At 39.1% G+C, this 21,500-nt stretch overlaps 1 protein-coding gene across 1 annotated transcript in view; it reads right to left on the bottom strand.

The window, feature by feature from the left end:
• Positions 1 to 21,500, bottom strand: part of LOC122813859 (zinc finger protein 480-like) — a 114,862-nt gene that overhangs the window by 4,611 nt on the left and 88,751 nt on the right. The window contains exon 5 of the mRNA XM_044086398.1: positions 3,547 to 3,669. Coding sequence (XP_043942333.1) covers positions 3,547 to 3,669 — 123 coding nt within the window. The remainder of the gene's footprint in view (positions 1 to 3,546; positions 3,670 to 21,500) is intronic.

Raw genomic sequence — 21,500 nt, 5'->3', positions numbered from 1 at the left:
TTCAGTGCGAGTAAAAGAACTGAACCTTCATATATAATTTAATTTATACAGGTGGCTAATAACTTGAGTTATGCAGTTAGTATCAGACTGGTGAATACATAATACATGCATGTTGAAGGCATTATGGGATTAATAAACTCTAGATACCCACGGTCATGCAGTGTTCTAGAGTGCAACTGGTCCCTTACCAGAGAGAAACAAATGATCTAGTTCAGGGACATGCATCCAGGGAACAGAAGACTTGTGGCAGGTAGGGACTGCACAGTGAAGTTAACTGCACATGACAATGTACGACTTGACAGAAATGGCATACATTTTACATAGAAAAAGCATCAGAACTGTTATTGTGTCACCAGGTCATCACCAAAGTGGGATGCAGGCATTGATAGCTTTGTGATGAGGTAACAAAGTAATACATTAGTCATTCTGTTCGTGCTGCTAAGGAAAGTATGTCTGCTTTGCATAAGACCTGCTTATTCAAAAACTACCATCAGGAAATGTATATATCCATTTTGAATAAAGCCAGATATAGTGCATCTTATTTTACAATACATTATTACTGCAAAAATAAAACATAAAACATGTTTTAAAAATCCAGCTAATAAACTTGACAGTCGAGAAAATAAATCCATGACAATGCAATGTTTCTAATTCTGACTGATATGAGATCAGACACATCTGCAAAACTCCTATATTACATAAAGTTCCCACACAGCTATGCTTGGTTACCACACAGCTATGTTTGGTTACCATAGTTACATAAGCTGACAGGTTACTATATGCACAGAAAACAATTCATTGTTTTTCCTTGCATAATATATTATATGATTTCATTCTGGTTGTGTTACTAGTCAGGCCTAGCACCATCTAAATTTCTAGGTGTGTGTGAAAAACATGATATGATGGAACCTTACACTGTATGAAGACACTTAATGAGAGCACAGCATGCAGAATAACCTGGGCTCACCTGATGAACTCATAGAATACACTGCCAACCTGGGCTCACCTGATGAACTCGTAGAATACACTGCCAACCTGGGCTCACCTGATGAACTCGTAGAATACACTGCCAACCTGGGCTCACCTGATGAACTCGTAGAATACACTGCCAACCTGGGCTCACCTGATGAACTCGTAGAATACACTGCCAACCTGGGCTCACCTGATGAACTCGTAGAATACACTGCCAACCTGGGCTCACCTGATGAACTCGTAGAATACACTGCCAACCTGGGCTCACCTGATGAACTCGTAGAATACACTGCCAACCTGGGCTCACCTGATGAACTCTTGGAATACACTGCCAACCTGGGCTCACCTGATGAACTCTGAGAATATACTGCCAACCTGTGCTCATCTGATGAACCTGTAGAATACACTGCCAAGACCTAAATTTGCACTCAGTTCAACCTGGCCATATTTTAATAGGACTATGTACAATACAAGGTGGGAGACTTTTGGAGGAGGTAGGTAACCTCATACAGATATGAACTATACGTTACAACAGGTAGGGGATTTATTGGAACAACACAGAACAGGACGTGGATGTTGATGTGGGAGTAGGTAACACCTTCCAGAAAAATACTGTCCACAGTTTTCTTACTCTTCAGTAACGGCTTACAGCACTATTCTTTAGTCTTCTGCTCTTGCAGTTTTAAAATGCATTTAATTTTTACCTCAAATATCTGACTTGACAATGACTGGATAGATTAGAAGCTATGTGTAATGTTTGCAACTAAAATAATGTCAATATGGTTTGTTTTCATTTACATAAACATATAACTGCCTGTTCTATGTGTGATAATTTAATAAAGATGTTTCTTGTTTAAAAAGAAATAAACTTCTACTGTTGTGAAACATTTCCTGTTCTATTTCTTCTTGTATTAAGTCAAAATATTACTATAAAAAAATAGTTTGCTTCTTTACCAGCCATCACTTTTAGCTAGGCTGAGTACATGGTATACAATATCCCATTCCACCAAGAGTCTGTTCTAAAAGATTATAAAAAAAATAAAACTAAAAGGATACAGCACTTTTGCATGATACCAGATAAGTAATCAATGTCAACATACACTTTATTCTGCTGCATATCAGATATTTCCTTAGACAGTTCAAAAAAATCTGGTCCAACTTCTTACAGATCACAGTACACCAGAGATGATATCACCTGCCCTCTCTTTCCATTAACTTTGAGCTTCCTCTCTAATAAACAGCCAACTTGAGCATATCACGGGTCTCTATTATCTTTTTGAAAGGGCTGTTGATCGAATGCCCTTTCATAGACACACACACCTACTGCAGCACCTGCATCAGAGAATTAGTCACGTCACTAACCACAAATCTTTACAACCATTTGAAGTTCTCAGATTACATTTCCAGCTTGTAATTCAGCTATGTCTAGTTTTACAGCTTGTGCCCATACCTTCGACACCAGTTACACAATCGTGCTATACAACAATTCAGTTTTGATGTCATGTTCCACTTATGATGCAACAACAGTTGCTGTAGGGTCTGTTTGATCAGTTCATTTATCATCTCCAGCAAAAAATCACAGAAATCTTTCTCCCCAGCCTCCACTGCATCCTCCACAAGTTGTTAAGCTACCCCCACCCTTCATTTACTTTGTACATTCCCTTTTACATTACTTCAGAAGAACTGTGCACTAAAGACCTTTGCCACATCTGATTGCTTAGAAATTCAAGGCACTATAATGTCTATGAAATACCTCAAATGCAACCTTGTTCATTTAACCTTCACTTATGCTTCATTAAACTTCAGGCTACTATCTTGCTAATACCTGGAAAAATAATACTTTTTTGAATGCTGAGCTAATCCAAGGCACTGGAGGATTATGTAAATAAAGTGACTACTGTGCTGTGAATTTTTCCCATCTTTGGAGTTTTATAACAAGTAGTTTTATTATCTGTAAAAAAAAAATGTATCCGTTTATTTTCCATCTTTACTGTCTTGATACTAAATTTGTTGTCCAGTCACAGCCATATTGGAGATAGCCTGGAGAGTAGAAAGTGACTGGTGGATTTGGTGATGGATGCGGGGCAGTGGGTAGGATAGCCATTGGATGATGGACAGATCTTAACTCTGCCATATGCCTTACACTTGGGTTCATTCAGTTATAACCCCATGTCTTTTAAATTCTTTTAAACTATCTAATATTAACAATAAGAGAATACCACTCCTCAACTTTACTAAAACTTTGGTGGCATACAGGATTTAAAGTCTTGTTTACTGTACACTTGTTTGATGAAAGCCAAATTTCAGTCAAGTGCTATTACTTCAGAAAACAATGTAATGACCACGTTTTTTTCCATACTTCCACAAAGTTTCACTTCAGTGCCACTTCCACTGTGATAAACCTGTTTATCCATAGAAAACCCTCTGAGACTTGGCCTGAATTTCCTTTCACACTTGCTGTGCCAGAACATTTAATACCTTCACTCAGTTTTATCTTATTTACCTCTTTTCAAAGACAGCATCAACAACTCTAAGAAACAAATTAAAGTACAAATTAATGGGCTGATTACTTACTGCAGAAGCTGCCATCGAGAATAGACTTCTGTTCTCCGCTAGTTTCCTCGTTTGTGTCATGTTCTAGCACATAACTGCCTTCTTTTACTAGGAATAATAATTTCTCTGGAGGGATTTTGTATCCTACATAAAAAGTAAAAAAAAAAAATATATATACACACATATATATATATATATATATATATATATATACACACATATATATATATATTTTAACATTTTGTTTTAACTAGGAAATCCAGCAGTTCAAGGTTTATCATCAATATCAGCCCAAAGGCAAAAGTTTGACAAAGTGAGACAATATATTAACAAAAGAACATTACGTCATTTTTTTATTTGCTAACTGACTGGGTGTGTTAGTCAGTTGACCTTTTTCAGCCATGTCCCGGACTCACATGAATTACACAAAAAAGCAATATATACAAGGAATTAGTTTGACTTAGTTACAATAAAATGACATCACATACAAAACAGCTGACAAATACAATTTAATTAAAATATAGTTGATTATTGCTTAACTGGCAACTTTAAAACATGTGCAGATTATTTTACAATATGTTCATTCAGAGCTGCTGCAAAATGATCAATACTAATTAATACTATAAATTCTAAACATTAATAGTACTATGTATGTGTGTGTGTGTGTGTGTGTGTGTGCATGCATGCAGAAAGCAATGTTCACTTCTTGTTCAAAAAATACATTAGTATGAAGAACAGTGAAACAGCACATAAAATTAAGCAAACCAAACAAAAAATAGCGAAAAATGTATATTTTGAGCTTAGATTTTGTGTGCATTCGAATCTTGGCATTTTAAGCCTTTTAGTAGTATGACAGATTTGAGATACATAAAATCGAATCACACAGATTTTTAATAAAAATAAATAAATAAATAAATAAATAAATAAATAAACTAAGCCTCCTGCAACTCCACACCTTTGCTAATTATATATACCATCTCTGAGAATGCACTACAATGGAGAAAGGGTACATTTCCGACCCCCATAGTACCACAATCTCGAGCACATAAATAGCAAAAAGTTTGAAAATTTCATTTTTGAACACTACACCCAATTAAAGCACGCAAACACTTCAGAGTTAAATCTCTTAATGTAATCTGGGGATTGGGATGGTTTTTCGGCCTGCCCAAAGTACATAAAGATTTAAATATGCTTAGTTTTAGGCCCATAGTGGCCAGCCAAGGTGGAAAAACAGTCTATGGTGATTTTTGCAGATAAACTTCTGCATTTTAAGAACCTCATTTCTAATATTAAGGTTGATGATTCCACATTTTTTAGTAACAGCAGATGTTGTGTCTTTGTATACAACTATCCCTGATTTAGAGGGTTTGGAAATTGTGAATAGAGAAATTGCTTCTATCAAACCTTTATATCAATGATGAAGTTAGGTTAACTGAAATTTTGGATGTGATTTTGAGTTATAATCTTTTACACTTTTGGACATAAAATTTATAGACAGACTAATGGTGTAGCTATGGGGGCTGTAATGGCTCCCAGTTATGCTAATATTTTTATGATGGGCTGGGAAAGGGAATTTGTATTTAACTCTGTATTTTTTAAGAATGTCACTCAGTGACCTATATAAATCAGGCATAAGATCAATATTACCTACCCAAGTACATACAGGACAATAAGGACCAAAAAACATTTTAACCCTGATCTTTTCCAAAGTGAACTTAGGGCTTGTAATTGGTCACCAGTAAAATACCTCCCACTTGAGGAAGCCATAAAATACTTTTAATTCCAAATTTGTAGCCATCCTAGACCACCACGCACCAACACTCTTTATCAAAAATAAGACTAAACCTGCCCCATGGCTCTCAAAAGAAGCCAGGCAAAAAATCCTTCTTAGAAACAAATCCTGGGCTAAATGGCATACTACTAAAAATCCAACAGACCAACAAAAATTTAGACAGCTGAGAAATAATACAAAAAAAAGCTATTCTCTTAGATAAAAGAAACTTCTACTTCCAACTCCAGCAAACTCACCAAAATAAACCACAAACGTTTTGGGCAAGCATTAACAGATTTCTACATCCAGGGCAATCCATTACACCAACCCCACAAGGCACTAACCCTGAGAATCCCAAACAAACTGCCAATGCTTTCAATACTTTTTTCACAGACGCCATCCAATCTCTTGCCAATCAGCTATTCCCTGACAGCTGAACTCTGCCAACCTCCACTACTAGTTCACTCCCTTCATTTCAGTTGCAACCAGTTCCAAATTCCCTCATTTGCACCCTTCTCCAAAAACTAAAACCAACCACCCTCTCAGCAGACCAACTACCCGCAGAACACCTGCAAAAAGCAGCTAAAGCCATAGCCTATCCCAGTTTCATACTGATTAACAGAACCATAAATGAAGGTACCATCCCAACTATCTGGAAAATCTCTCACATTATCCCCCTACATAAAGGTGGTAACTCAAATGAATTTTCTAACTACCGCCCCATAGCCTTACTTTCTCTTTTGGCAAAAATAATGGAAAAGTGCATCCATAGGAAACTACTACACCACCTAATTCAAAACAACTTACTTGCTAAATGTCAACATGGATTTAGACCATTCCACAGTACCACCACTGCCCTCTTATCCTTTACTGATTGCATTAACAAAAACCATAATATCAACATTCTTTCCTTTGCACTCTTTATCTATCTTTCTAAAGCTTTCAATATGGTTAACCACCAGCTACTTATAAATATACTCAAATCCCTTTCACTAGATGCACTGGCTATAAAATGGTTCCAATCATACTTAGACAATAGACAGCAGGCTGCGCTATGGGATAATAATCTATCTACCCACCTCCCCATTACCCTTGGTGTCCCTCAAGGCTCCATATTAGGCCCACTCCTATTCTTCATTTTTATTAATTAATGACCTACACTCAGCAATTCCTCAAGCTACCTGTATACAATATGCGGATGATTCCACAAAATGCTCAGCCACTTCACCATCTGAACTACAGTCCCTAACCCAAAAGGCATTTAATACAGTTGAAAAATGGTTTCTACAGTGCTGCCTCCTCTTGAACCCCCAAAAAACAAAACTCTTGCTCTTCACTACTACCCAGAAGTCCACCCCAGTAGATTTCACAGTCATATCTAATAATGGCACTCTCATATCTCCTGACCCAACCACCAAACTCCTAGGAATAACAATAGACAGCAACCTTAACTTTGATACTCATATTAACAACACAATAAAAACAGTCAATAGAAAAATGGGCTCCCTCTACAGGATCAAACCCTTCCTTACACCATTAACTAGAACCACTATAGCACACACTCATCTAATCTACACTCCTCTATGCTTCACCTATATATACTAATCTGTCAAAAAACAACCTCAACAAACTGGCAATCTCCTACAATAATATTGCTAGATTTGCAACTGGCACTCCACTTAGACCCCACCACTGTCTTAATCTAAAACAGCTAGGATGGCTAGAGCTACAAAATCAGCTTCTATTTCACTAGCTTACCATTGCCCATAAGACCCTTTACCAACCTACCAATACTCCAATACTTTCTAGCCTCATTACCCCTTATAAAAATCTCAAAAACTTACACTCATCAAATAAACTACTTGTTTGCACAAGTAAATCCAACAACATGGCAGGAGACTCTCTGTTCTCTAACACTGTTGGGAAAAACTGGAACCTACTTCCCAGTGAACTTTCATCACTGTCTTCAATATCACTTTTCAAACATAAACTGAAACGATACCTTAGAACACATTGGTTATGGCCCTGTACAAACCCTGACTAAGTCACTTTTTATTACTGGATACTGCTCACCTATTACTCTTCTGTACTAACTCCAGTTTCACCTTAATAACCAAAGAGACCATGATCTTGTAATTTAAGCTAATGTATATAGAAACATCATTCTAATGCACATAATTTAGTGTTTGTGTTAAGATTGTTAAACAGTAAGGTATTTTACTGATATCATCTGTTACAATATTGTACTGTACCAACATTTTGTAATTGTGTGTTTTTGGAGCTTATCTCTCTGGGCCTCTACTGAAAATGGACATGTATCCAGTTAGACTAGCCCATCAAAAAAATGTAAAATAAAATAAAAATAAATAAATAAATACATAAAATGTAATTTTTATAAACGTTTTATTGATCGTTTTTTCTATGAAAATGTACTTTAGAACATTTAAAGGAGTTTTTAACATATTTGAATAGTGTTTCTAGTAGTTTAAAGTTTGTATGTAATGTGAATCAAGAAGAAATTAACTTTTTGGATTTGAAAGTATATAAATCTGCCAACAATCTGAAGGTTAGAATAATAAAAAAGAATCACATACCAATAGTCATTTACACTATAACAGCATGCATAATAGAAATTTAAAGAGAAATATAGTCAAAGGACAATATCAAAAGCTGAGTGAGTTAACAGAAGATAAGTGTTATTTTGAGATGGAAAGTGATTTAATGGAAAAAAAATAAAAAGAGGATATCCTAGTGGTTTAATAAAAGAGGAGACAGAGAAGATAGGAAAATGAGGGAGACAAAGGTATTAACAAATAAGTTGGTTGAGAATAATGTAAAACCTAGGGACTATACTTTATGGAATTTTTTAGCACACAAGTTAAGATTCAAATAGTATTAAGCAAATTACTAGAAATAATTGGAGGTTTCTTTTAAATTTTAATGAGACATGTAACATTACTGGAGAAACCATAGTGTTTGTTATGAAAAGGGGGGAGAATCTAAAGGAATATTTTTATAGAAATAATGTTGATAGGTTGATTACAGAGGCTACTGAGGAAATGGCAATATGTGATAATTGCAAGTTCTGCCCATTTAGTTTGGAATGTAAAGAAATTACAGTGATGGCTAGAAATTATAGTATAAAATTAGGATAGGACTACAATTGTAAATCAAAAATTGTAGTATATATAATTTTATGTGGATTATGTCTAGCTTTTTATGTAGAAAGAACTTGTAGAGACTTTAATAAAAGAATATAAGAGCATTTGAGGGCAGTAGACATCAAAGAAACTAATAGATTAGCTAAGCAAAGTTCTGAAACTGAAAAAGTTTGTTTTAGGTTTTCTGTAATTGACCAAGTCTTCAATTATACTACTAGATTTGATGCGAGGATAAGTTGAACTGGAAGGAATATTGTTGGCAGATAAAATTAAATGCATGTAATTTTCCCTGGTTAAATGAAAGGGAAAACTACAAGATGGTCCTTAAAAGGAAAGGGTTAATTCATTGATTTGCAGTTTGTCATGTGATTGTGATGTATTGAGTTTATAAGGAGTTTTTTTCATGTTAACTTGGTCTGAAGAAGTTCCTTTCAGGACCGGGTTACCAGGTATATAAAATAAAGTTTGTGTTTGTTTAGACCATTAGTACATTTTTAATCTGTATATATGTAATGTTAGTAGCACAACAGGTGGCATACTTGCCTTGCAGAAGGCTATGGGTTATTTTCCCTCACCAGTTACATGGTTAGCTAACACTGCAGTGCAGCATAAGGAGGGTGCTGCACTCTTGAGTGTGTCATCCTTTGGATGATATATTAAACTGAGGTCCCATCTGTTTGAGTTGGTGGTAGCTCAGGTAGATGCAAAAGATCCTACTGCACCTAGCAAAAGAAGTAGGGGAAGTGGTCTGGTGCACTGGCCAAATTTCTACTAGTAGTATCAATGCCACCTCTGGTCTCCCTAGAAGAGATACTTCTAGCCTGGTGGGACAAACCTGGTCAACAAAAAATAAATAATTTTATATATCTATCTGCATATATGTATCTATTTACACACATACACAAATATAAACGTATGTGTGTGTGTGTGTGTGTGTGTGTGTGTGTATACACGTAACAGAGAGAGACACAAACACATGTACACATATATGGGTTCCCTACAGAAGGTCACATATGAGTTTGGTAGAGTACATTTGATCCACTATGGTGTCAGAGATCACACAATTCCAGGGGTTAGGGAATTGTGCATTTTCAAAGTACATATAATTAGCAGGTGTGTGTGGGTGTGAAGGTGGACTTTCACCCCCCCTCCGCAAAAATGTTTTTCTTTGATTTTTATTTACTTTTTTTACATTTTCATGAGTAGAGATTTTGTCTGCACTGGCCAAGAAGGCATTTGGTGGCTTTGATTTTCCCTACTTAACCTATATATGTATGTATGTTTGTGTATGATATATACATATACATATATATATATATATATATATATATATATATATATATATATATATACACACACACACATACACAGTCGCATGTATATATCACTGGCTACACTACTAGTGAATAGAAATATCACTGTAAAAAAATGAAAACATACCCACTGACTGCATGTACATCATACTACATACCATGAGCCCCATCAACATACAGTAAAAATACCTAGTAAATACGATAACACATTAACTGGTGCACTTCACATTTCTTTTAAATGATTATAAAATGCAAAGATTAACTTCAAAAAGAACTGTGTTACATTTCTAACTTAAAGGATAACTGCACCCACAGGCTCAAATAACATGTCTATATCATCATGGTTTGGTGTTTCTTGCATTTCAGTACCACTCCGGAACTCTTTACTGTTTTTTTAAATATTTTTAAACATAATTTCAGAGTCTGATAACATGGGGTCTAGCATCCTTTAATCGGTATCCCACAATGCAGTGTTTGTCATTAAAACATTACACCATGTAGACTTCTTTCTTCCAAAGCTAATTTGTAATCTTTTGTGATCTTACTGAAATTGGTACACCTTGTTTGCTGTACCATAGACTAGATCCAGGCCTGCTGAATCTAGCTTTGTTTATATGCTTGTTATTTCCCTAGAACGCTAATTCCACCTAATATGCGGCTTCTCAGCGCTTCTGTGGATCACTAGTGATATCTGCATTGCTTACTGTACTTATTTCCTTGTTTCACTTGAAAGAAAGTTACTGTTTGTCATTTTTGCATTTAAGTTACCTGTAACACATTACACTTAAGTTACCTGGCACTTGCTCACTAAAGCAATTATACAAGTCAGCACTAAAAATTAAAAGCACTACACCCTCACTCCCCACTGGCCCTGGTTTTCAATTATTAAGGAATTCCCAATATTATTCTAGCATGTCCAAAGGTCAGTTGTCAATCTCCTCTCCGGTCCAGCTGGTGAATCTGGGAATCTTGAGGCAATGTTACAACTGCCTCATGTACACAGACAGCCCTCTCCTCCTCCTAACAAATTCCAACACATGTGAGAGATGCAACCATATAGCCAAACTGGAGGCTAAGCTCTCTCAACTCAGTACTGGCATAACCAGTCAGGAGGAGAAGGAAACCACACTCACTACAATTCCAGTCTCACATAGACCTACCACGACAGCAAACCAAACACATAATCACACAAAAACATACTCAGAGGCTCTAAATAAAGATCTGCCGAAGCAGCAGAGACCTCCAAAGCAGACACCCAAGCAGCCGCTACCCCAAAACAAAACACGTGCAACACATATCTCACAAAGCCAGTGTGCCGAACAGTCACAGCCCTTAAGACTAAACAACACACCTGATACACTTGTAATAGGTGACTATCGTCAGGCACACTGACGTCCCGCTCACCAGGCTGAACAAGGAGAGGGTCACGGTGAGCAGCCGGTCGGGCGCCAGGATCTGCCACATAACACAAGCACTCAGGTCACTCCAAGGCAAGTACAAATATGACTCAGTCATTGTCCATGCTGGTGTGAATGACCTGAGACGTACCTCCCTGGGCTACATGAAAACAGACATAAAGGAGCTCTCTGAGCATGTAGCCCAGGCCGGTATGACCCTGACCTTGAGTAGCATCTTACCCTCACCAAGAATGATGCCACAATATGAAGACAAGATGATCAATTTCAACAATTGGCTTAAGTACTGGTGTCAAAGGGGATCCAATGCCTGTCAGCTTGGGATGACATGCTCGACAAGCCACGATGCTTCGCTAGGGACGGCTTGCACCTGTCACCCCTGGGCTTTCGGATATTGGCAAAGGCTCTTGCTACCCCCATAGTGCCTTTTTTAGGCAAGGCTCAAAAGACAAACCCACCTCCATAGGTATCACAAGGGATAAGAAACTAAGAGTAATGCTAGTCAATGCCAGAAGTCTAAACCTCAAGATGGATGCACTCGAAACTCTCCTTAGCACGGAGAACATCGATATCTGTGCAGTAACAGAAACCTGGTTCAGGGCTCCCGAGAGCACCCCAGCACTACCAGGTTATACCTCATACCATGCTTTTTGGCCCCAAAACTTGGACCGAACCACAAAAGGAGGGGGAGTACCGATATTCATCAAAGATACCCACACCTCCAGGTTGGTGGCAAAGCACGAAGCATCAGAGACTATCCATGTGCAACTAACAGTGGGTAAAACTGCCTTCCAGTTTATAGCCTGCTACAGACCACCCTCCCAAACCCAGGAACCCCACTCGGCCTTCCTGAGAACACTGGAAAATATGAAGGTCTCTCCAAACACCATTATATTGGGCAACTTCAACTACCCAAACATAGACTGGGAGCATTACTCTAGCTCCAACACCCTAGCCCAAAGGTTCCTAGAATTTATAAACTCAAATGCTATGGAACAACTTTTTACCACTCCCACAAGAGGAGAAAACATACTGGACCTGATCATCATCAACATGGGGACTCTATGCTCCAGACCAGAAGTGTATCCCTCACTGGTAAGATCAGACCATAAACTAAACTAATCTCACTGGATATTCACATCCCGACCCCACCCCCTGCCCAGAAAACCACAGTGAAAAACTTCTCTAAAGCAAATTTCACACTCCTCAAAACTGAGGTGGAATCCTTCAAAGCCCCGGCCTGTGGAAAATACGCCCAGACCACAGAATCCTTTATAAATGCATTCTATGAACACCTTCAGGAATGCATGGATCATGCAATCCCAAATAAAACCAAGACCCAATCCTCCAAAGGCAGACGTCCTGTCAGCTGGACCCCAGCCATAAACAAACTATACAATAGAAGGAGGAAGCTACTAAATGATAGAGCAAAATCCCAAAAGGGAAGGCATCACTGATCAGTATTAGCAAAAACTACGGGCACACATAAAATTGTCTAAGGCCAGCTTGAGAGAAAAATTGCACAGGACACTAAGGATAATCACAAGGCTTTCTTTAGTTATGTTAGGAACCTGGGTGGTAATTCCCACATATGCTCAGAATTAGTCCAAAATGACAAAAATACACGAAGCCACAGACATTGCCAACATCCTAGCTGACATGTTCAGCAAACCCCCACCAAAGGGCAAATATCTATCCCAGCAGAGTGCTGTCCCTGACATCTCAGATGCTCAGGTAAGAGCCGCCCTCTCCAAAGCAAAAAACACAGCATCAATGGGACCAGATGGTGTCCCGGGCTGCATCCTACATGAACTCCAAGAAGAGCTAAACCCAAACATAAAACTACTGTTCAATCTCAGCCTTACTACAGGATATGTGCCCAAAGAGTGGTGTACAGCAACAGTGGTCCCTCTCCATAAAGGTGGTGCCTCAACGGATCCTGGAAACTATCGCTCCATAAGCCTGACTAGCTTGGTCTGCAAAGCTATGGAAAGGATCATCATGGACCTCATAAATAAAGATATTGGGGACCTACAAACACTGGATCCTACCCAATTTGGCTTTGTTAAGGGCAGATCCTGCCTCTTAAACCTGGTTGATTTCTTTGAAACAGTCACAAAGGCCATTGACGAGGGGAAGGTGGTCCACACAGCCTACCTGGACCTCGCAAAAGCCTTCGATACAATACCCCACTCAGGCATTATAGATAAGCTCACCAGCTTAAATATAAACCCCTATGTCACTAGATGGATTGCAAACTGGCTCAAGGACAGGACCCACATGGTTAGAATTGCTGGAGCCATGTCAGACTCCAAACCAGTTACAAGTGGTGTCCCACAAGGCTCAGTCCTGGGACCTCTCTTGTTCGGTATATATTTCTCGGAGGTACAGGCCAACATGGAAGGACTGTGGCTGACCAAGTTCTCAGATGACTGCAAACTGGGCGCCATAATCGACTCTCCACCCGACACAAGCATCCTCCAAAAGGGCCTCATAGAAACAGACAACTGGTGCCAAAGCCATGGCCTCAAGCTAAATGCCAAAAAGTGTATAGTCATCCCCTTTGGCAAAAACAAAGTGCCCACAAATTACCACATAGGTGGTAATCCATTAAGTACAGAAGAAGTAATTAGGGACCTGGGGACCCAATTGATAGCAATCTCTCATTTGACAACGACATGGCCAAAGTGGTTAGAAAAACATTTTATATAGCCCACCTAATCATGAAGGGATTCACATCTAGATCAGGGGACGTCATCGTGCCTCTTTACTCATCCCTCATCAGGCTCATAATTGAGTACAATACTCCTTTTGGGATGTACCTTACCAGACATCTGCAGCAACTGGAAAGACCCCAAAAGTACCTCACCAAGAGGATCAAAGGGCTCAAACAGATGCCATATGCCATCATCTGCACTTATCTTCCCCCAGGCAACAATTCACCCATATTAGAAGACCTACTAAACTGGTTTTCAATTAATCTCCTTCAAGAAACAATACTACTAGGCGATTTTAATATTGATTGGAACATGTGCAAACAAACTAATCCATCTACCATTATTAACCTGCACGGATTTCATCAAACCATTAACTCCACAACTAGAACAAATAAAAACAATAACAAAGAAACCATACTCGACTGGATCTTGACTAATAGTCCCCAACAAATGTATTCAACAGGTACCCTCCCAGACGACCTTAGCGACCACTCTCTCACATACATCATTAGGCACAAAACTCATCTAACAACACCTCCCCTAATTCGCTCATCTCGCAGCAAAAAACATTTTAACCTTCAGCAGTTTCAAAACGAACTCAGCTTGATTACTAGTCACCTCTAAAAACTCTCCCAATAGATGAAGCTGTTAACCACTTTAATAATACCTTTCTTACTATTCTCGATCATCATGCCCCCATCCGTTCTATACGAATGAAATCTAAGACAGCTCAATGGCTAACAACCAACACCAAACAACTTATCCTTAGTAAGAATGAAGCTTGGACTAAATGGAAAACCATGAAAGACTCTTTTGATCACTTTAGCTTCAAACAAAAAAGGAACAAAACTAAGCTTGCTATCAAACAAGATAAAAGGAACTATTACACCAAGCTACAGCAATCCTCCCACCACCAACCACAAAAATTTTGGAAATCAATTAACTCACTACTATCCCCCGGCAAGGTCAAAACCCCCAACCCACTAGGCTCCTGCCCTGACTCTCCCCTACAAACAGCTAACGCATTCAATAACTTCTTTACTTCAACCATACTTAAACTGGCCAACCTACAAAGCCCTGACCCCTCTTTACTAGGTAACACTAACTGCACTCCACCTCTATTTCAACTTAAACCCATACCCACTTCCTTTATTCTAAATTTACTTCAGAAACTCAAACCCTCAACCCCCTCAGCTGACAAACTGCCAGTGGAATATCTCCAGCTATGTGCTAAAGCTATTGCCTACCCTATCTCTATTCTAATCAACAGAACCATAAAAGAAAGTACTATACCCTCACTCTGGAAAATCTCCCACATCATCCTTCTCTTCAAAGGGGGTGATTCATTTGAGTACTCTGACTACCGCCCTATAGCACTGCTATCTCCTATTGCTAAAATAATGGAGAAATGCATCCACAAACAGCTTTTAAATCACCTCCTATCTAATAACCTTCTAGCTACTTGCCAACATGGCTTTCGTCCCTACCATAGCACCACAACAGCCTTATTATCCTTCATAGACTCCATTAATATAAACCGGAATAACAATCTTCTTTCATCGGCATTCTTTGTACACCTGTCAAAAGCCTTTGACATGGTGAATCACCAACTCCTCCTACATTGTTTAAAATCTCTCTCTCTCACTAATCTTGCCTTAAGCTGGTTTACTTCCTATCTTCAGAATCGGAAACAAGCTGTTTTATGGAACAACAATCTTTCCAAACTTCTCCCTACCACTCTAGGAGTACCTCAGGGCTCCATCTTAGGTCCTCTTTTATTTTCCATCTTTATTAACGACCTGTATCTAGCCACCCCACTAACTACTTGCATTCAGTACTGATGACACCACCATCATCTGCTCTGCCACAACCCAAGCTGACCTCCACTCACTTACTCAAAAAACTTTTACCACCATAGAACAATGGTTCTCCAATCACTGCCTTCTCTTAAACCCTAAGAAAACTAAACTTCTCCTCTTCTCACCCACACACCTGTCTCCCCCTATTAGTTTCACACTCACTTCTAACAATGGCACCCTTATCTCTCCTGACCAAACAACCAAACTTCTAGGAGTTACTATCGACAACCATCTAAAATTTGATTTTCATATCAACTCTACCATAAAAGCAACTAACAGAAAATTAGGTTCTCTCTACAGAATCCAATCTTTCTCAACTCCTGAAGCAAGAACTACCATAGCCAGAACATATCTTATCTCTACTCTACTATATGCATCCCCCATATATGCTAATCTTTCTAAACATAACATCAATAGGCTTACAACAGCCTACAACAATACTGCCAAATTTGCCACTGCCTCTCCATATAAAACACATCACTGCCTGAACCTCCTTAACCTAGGGTGGCTGGAGTTACTGCACCTAATTCAACACTATCAGCTTACAACTGCCCATAAAGCCCTTCACCACTCAGAAAAGATACCAATGCTCTCCACCCTGATAAAACCCTATAACAACCTAAAAACCCTACGCTCTTCCAGTAAAATACTGATTCAAACATCTCTATCAAAGAATACAGCAGGTGACTCTATATTTTCCAACTCAGTTGGTAAAATTTGGAATCAACTTCCTCCAGACCTTATAGCCCAAACTTCTATCACACTATTTAAAACTCAACTGAAACATTTTCTAACCAATCACTGGCTTTGCTCTTGCAATAACCCTAGCTGATCATGTACCTCCTACCTTCTCCTGCATCCTTTGCACTGTCTCCCAACTCTATTTCTCCATTTTATTTCTCATCTCTACCTAAGAAATGGACTATCTCAACTTCAAACTAAAATTTTCTAGTAACTCTATCTTTAGCTTTTAAACTACTTAATTACTTCTGTCTCACAGTTTATATACCTGTATTGAAGAAATTTGATAGTCTCTGTTTTCACCTTTTCAACTTACTGAAAAGATAGCCTAAATGCCTGTTTTAGTTGTGTCTTAAATTCCCTATGTAATTTTGAATACCTGTTTTAGTTGCATCTTAAATTACCTATGTACTTTGACCTGTATTGAAGAAATTTGACAGTCTCTCTATTCACCTTTTTGAACTTACTGAAAAGATAGCCTAAATGCCTGTTTTTCTTGGGTCTTATTCCCTATGTAATTTTAAATGCCTGCTTTAGTTGTGTCTTAAATTACCTATGAACTTTGAATGTATTTTTTGTTGTTATGCATTAGATAGTGGAGCTTTTCTCCTCGGGCCTCCACTGAAAATGGACATATATCCAGTTGGACTAGTCCGGTTAACAAATGTAAAATAAAATAAAAATAAATAAAAATAAAAAAAAATATGCTGCCCGGTTAAAGAAACTCCAGCTCTACTCAGTGGCATACCGCCTGTTCAGAGGCGATCTGTGCCTGACGTATAAAGCCATGTCCAACCCGGAATTAATGGACATGCTGCACCTCAGAAAATCCAAATCCCATCGAGCTACTGGCTCGAGACTTGAACCTCAGCACTGAAATAAATAGGACATGCTGGAGGGACAGATTCATAACCCAGAGGCTCCCTTCACTCTGGAATAAAATCCCAGTCCAGGTTAGGCAGAGTCCCTCATTGACTCTCTTCAAGAGGAATCTTGATGAGTGGATGGGAGATCGTAGGTTTACCCTGGTATCACTTCTGTGTCACTGTTAGACAGAGGCACAGTATACTAACCTCAAAAAAGGGCATAGCAAAATAAATTTAAAATGGGTGGCGAAAGCCAAGCACATTCTGGCTAGGCTTATAAATGCCCTAGGGCAGATAGCCTAGTATGAACCTATGAACCTATGACTGAGTTGTAGTCCTTCAACAACTCATCTCCCCTCCCCTTTGACAGCTGGGGAGGTGAAGGGTGAAGTGTTGAGGGTAATTTGAGCTGTTGTCTGCTGTGATTGACAGCTCACAGCAGCAGACTTGACTTATATACTGTGTCCTTGTTATAGCCTTTTCTTTCCGACAGTGAGACACTTATTTTTGCTGTACCACTACATCCTCCTGCCCTGAAATTTAGATCCATGATGCATAGTAACTGGAAACGCACTGTTTGGCAAACCTTACAAATCCCATTCTCAGGGCTTCCTGTTAGGCTAAAATAACTAATAAATTTTAACTAGGTTGTGTAAACATTGAACAATATTTTTAATGGCCTTACATTTTTACATTCACATAGCCTAGTACCTACCTATGAACCTATCGGCCCAAGGGCCTATGTAAGCCTAGCCAGCAAGGTTCCATACCTTATGCCACCCAAGAAAGTTATTTTCCTGTGCCACTGTCCAGCAGAGAGACAGAAGTGATCCCCGGGGTATATTTCCTATTTCCCATCCACTCATCAAGATTTTTCTTGAAGAGTGCTAATGAAGACCTTTGCTTGACATAGATGGGTAGCTTGTTCCAGAGTATAGGAAGTCTCTGGGACAGGAATCTATCCCTCCTGCATGCCCTGTTTATTGTGGTGACAAGGTTTAGGTCCCTAGAGCGTGTAGCTTGGAGGGATTAGGATTTCTTTAGATGTAGCATGTCCAACAGCTCTGGGTTTGACATAGCTTTATATGTTAGGCAGAGATCACCTCGGCGTAGGTGATATGCTATGGAGTAAAGGGGAGTTTTTTGAGGAGGTCAATGTAGGGCATTTGTTTGAGGCCAGTAATCCTCTTTGTGAGGTACTTCTGTGGCCTTTCCAGCTGCTGCAGATGTTTTGTAAGGTACATTCCAAAAGGGGCGTTGTACTCTATAATGGGTCTAATGAGTGACTAGTAGAAGGGAACAATGACCTCTTTTTTCCTGGATGAGAACCCTTTTATGATGAGTGTGCCATGTAGAAGGACTTCCTGACTACTGTGGCGATGTGACTATCAAAGGAGAGACTACTGTCCACCTGGGTCCCAAGGTCTCTTATCATGCATTCGGTGTTAAGTAGATTGCTGCCTATGTGGTAGTTCATGGGTACAGAGTTTTTACCAAAGGGGATGACACTGCACTTTTTGGCATGGAGATTGAAGCCATGGCTCTGACACCAGGCATCTGTCTCAGTGAGGCCCTTCTGTAGGATGTCCACATCATTTGGGGACTTGACTATGGCTCCTAGTTTGCAGTCATCTGTGAACTTCATTAGCCAGAGGCCTTCTGTGTTAGCCTGTACTTCAGAGAAGTAGATACCAAACAGGAGAGGTCACAGGACGGAACCCTGTGGTACTCCACTTGCCACTGCTTTGAGGTCAGATTTGGAGTCTGCAACTTTTACAGTGTGGGTTCTGTCAGTGAGCCAGTTGACAACCCATCTTGTGAGGTAGGGATTTATACCTAGTTTAGTGAGTTTAGCTATAATTCCAGAATGGGGGATGGTGTCGAAAGCCTTGGCAAGGTCAAGATAGGCTGTGTAAACCACCTTACCCTCATCCACGGCTTTGGTGACTGCCTCTAAGAAGTCGATTAGGTTCAGGAGGCATGATCTGCCTTTCACAAACCCGAACTGGGTGGGATCCAGAGTTTGGTGGTTACCAATGTCTTTGTTTATGAGTTCCATGATGATGTGTTCCATGGCCGTGCAGACCAGGCTCGTCAGGCTAATAGGTCAATAGTTCCCGGGATCAGTGGTGGCTCCTTGTTTGTGGAGTGGGATAACTGTTGCTGTGCACCATTCAGTGGGCACAAAGCCTGATGCGAGGCTATTATTGAACATGGTGCTTAAGTGGGGAGCCAGTTCATTCTGAAGTTCATGTAAAATGCAGCCTGGGATGTTGTCCGGTCCCATGGATGCTGTGTTTTTGGCTTTAGAGAGTGCAGCTTTTACCTGCATAGTTGTAATTACAGGGACTCTGCATTCTTCCTGTATACATATGGGCCCTTTAGAGGGTGAGAGGGGGGTAAAGTTAGCTGCCAGGATGTTGGCAATATCAGTTGGTTCTGTAATTTTCATGCCTTTGTGCTGCAACTCAGAGCAGATCTGGGTGTTGCCATCTAGATTCTTGACATAGCTATAGAATGCTTTGTGGTTGTCCTTGGATTTAATGGTGATTTTGCTTTCGTGGCTAGCTTTGGATCTTATAAGGGATCTCAGCTTCTTTCTGAGGCTGGCCAGGGAGATCCTCCACTCATGGGATTTTACTCTGTTTTGCAACAGTTTCTTCCTTCTGTTGTACAGTTTGTTTATGGCAGTGGACCACCAAAAGGCTGTAAACAGAAACTTACGGTTCTGCCTCTGATTTAAGATTGTGAGCATGTTTACCTCCAACAGTGTTCCCATTGTTGTAGTAACAGGGTATCCAGTTTACAGAACACTGTATTCTCTAAATCATTACAAAGGCAGACACATACATACACAAGAACACGAATATACATTATACTTCGAAAAAAACAGTTTCTTTGCTTTTGGGGAAAAACAGTTGATTTCACATTTTTAAAAGTTGCAATGAAACCAGTTGCACTATTCCATCTTAAATATCTTAAGAAAGTCATAGTATTTCCCAAAGCTCTAAGTACAGCAGCGATTTAAATGAAAAGTAGCAATGTACTTTATTTGTGTACATTGGCCAAGTTCTGCTTAGCTGAAGATGGAACCAAATGATTTTAATGTACATAAATATGTGTAGGTACTCCTGTGAAGTTTACATAAGCACAGCAGTCACAAATTATTCCTGAAAAATAACAAGTCATTTTACTTAACATTTCTCAAATGTTCCAGTTTACAAATACTGAGACTGAAATGTACATTGTTGCAAACAAAACATGGAAAATACATTATTTAAACAGATAGAAGGTGGTGAAGTGTCTGCAAGTCTAAAATTCGCCCAACTAATGATTACTAAGTATGATCCCTAAGCTAATTATTACAGAAGAGAGACAAGTATAAATAAACTGCATAAACAGAGTAAACAGATAATAGAGATAGGCTTGAGTAACCTCCCAGATGGTGCAATGCAGCTAATAACGTGTTACTTCACGGTACTATGAAAAATACTGCATGTTGTTTCACAATGAAGATACTTCTTTTAGGTTTCAGACTAGACAACATACCTTGGATCATAAGCCAGACTATACTGTTCAGATGAATGAAAGTCATACACTTACTACAGTGACAAATCTGGAAGAGGGGGTACATTCCACCTGTAGGGGGATTAAGGCTGCACACATTACAGCCACTAGGTCTCACAAATTTTCCCAAGCTGCTAGGTACTGCCTCATCCCAGAGTGCTATGCACCAATTCTCTCTGGATCTGAGGTAGGGACATGAAGCCAGCAACACTATCAAAAATATAGGAATTACATAGATTATCTTAGAGAAGGTGGACCATACTTCACACTCCTAAAGACCTAAGAAACTTTTGTATAAGATAGGAATGGGTCTATATACCATAACTTGTAGGACAAGACTATTACGTTATTTTGAATGGAATGTCCTCATAACAAATTATTCCTGATTATGGCAGCCAAAATGCAGGTCTAGAAGAAGAGGTCAAAGCCAGTTTGTAATGTTCTGCAAAAGTATTTAAGAAGTACCAGGAAGGAGCTACATATATGATATCCACAGAAACATTTAAAAATAAAAGACCACGGACATAACCATGGCCATAGAAGAATGTTCCTAGGGAGACTTGTG

This window comes from Protopterus annectens, chromosome 10.part0 (genome assembly GCF_019279795.1).
Source record: "Protopterus annectens isolate FY-2018-M chromosome 10.part0, PAN1.0, whole genome shotgun sequence".
Classification (NCBI taxonomy): domain Eukaryota; kingdom Metazoa; phylum Chordata; order Ceratodontiformes; family Protopteridae; genus Protopterus; species Protopterus annectens.
Note: the sequence above shows the minus strand (reverse complement) of the source record. Positions and strands in the feature narration are given on the sequence as shown.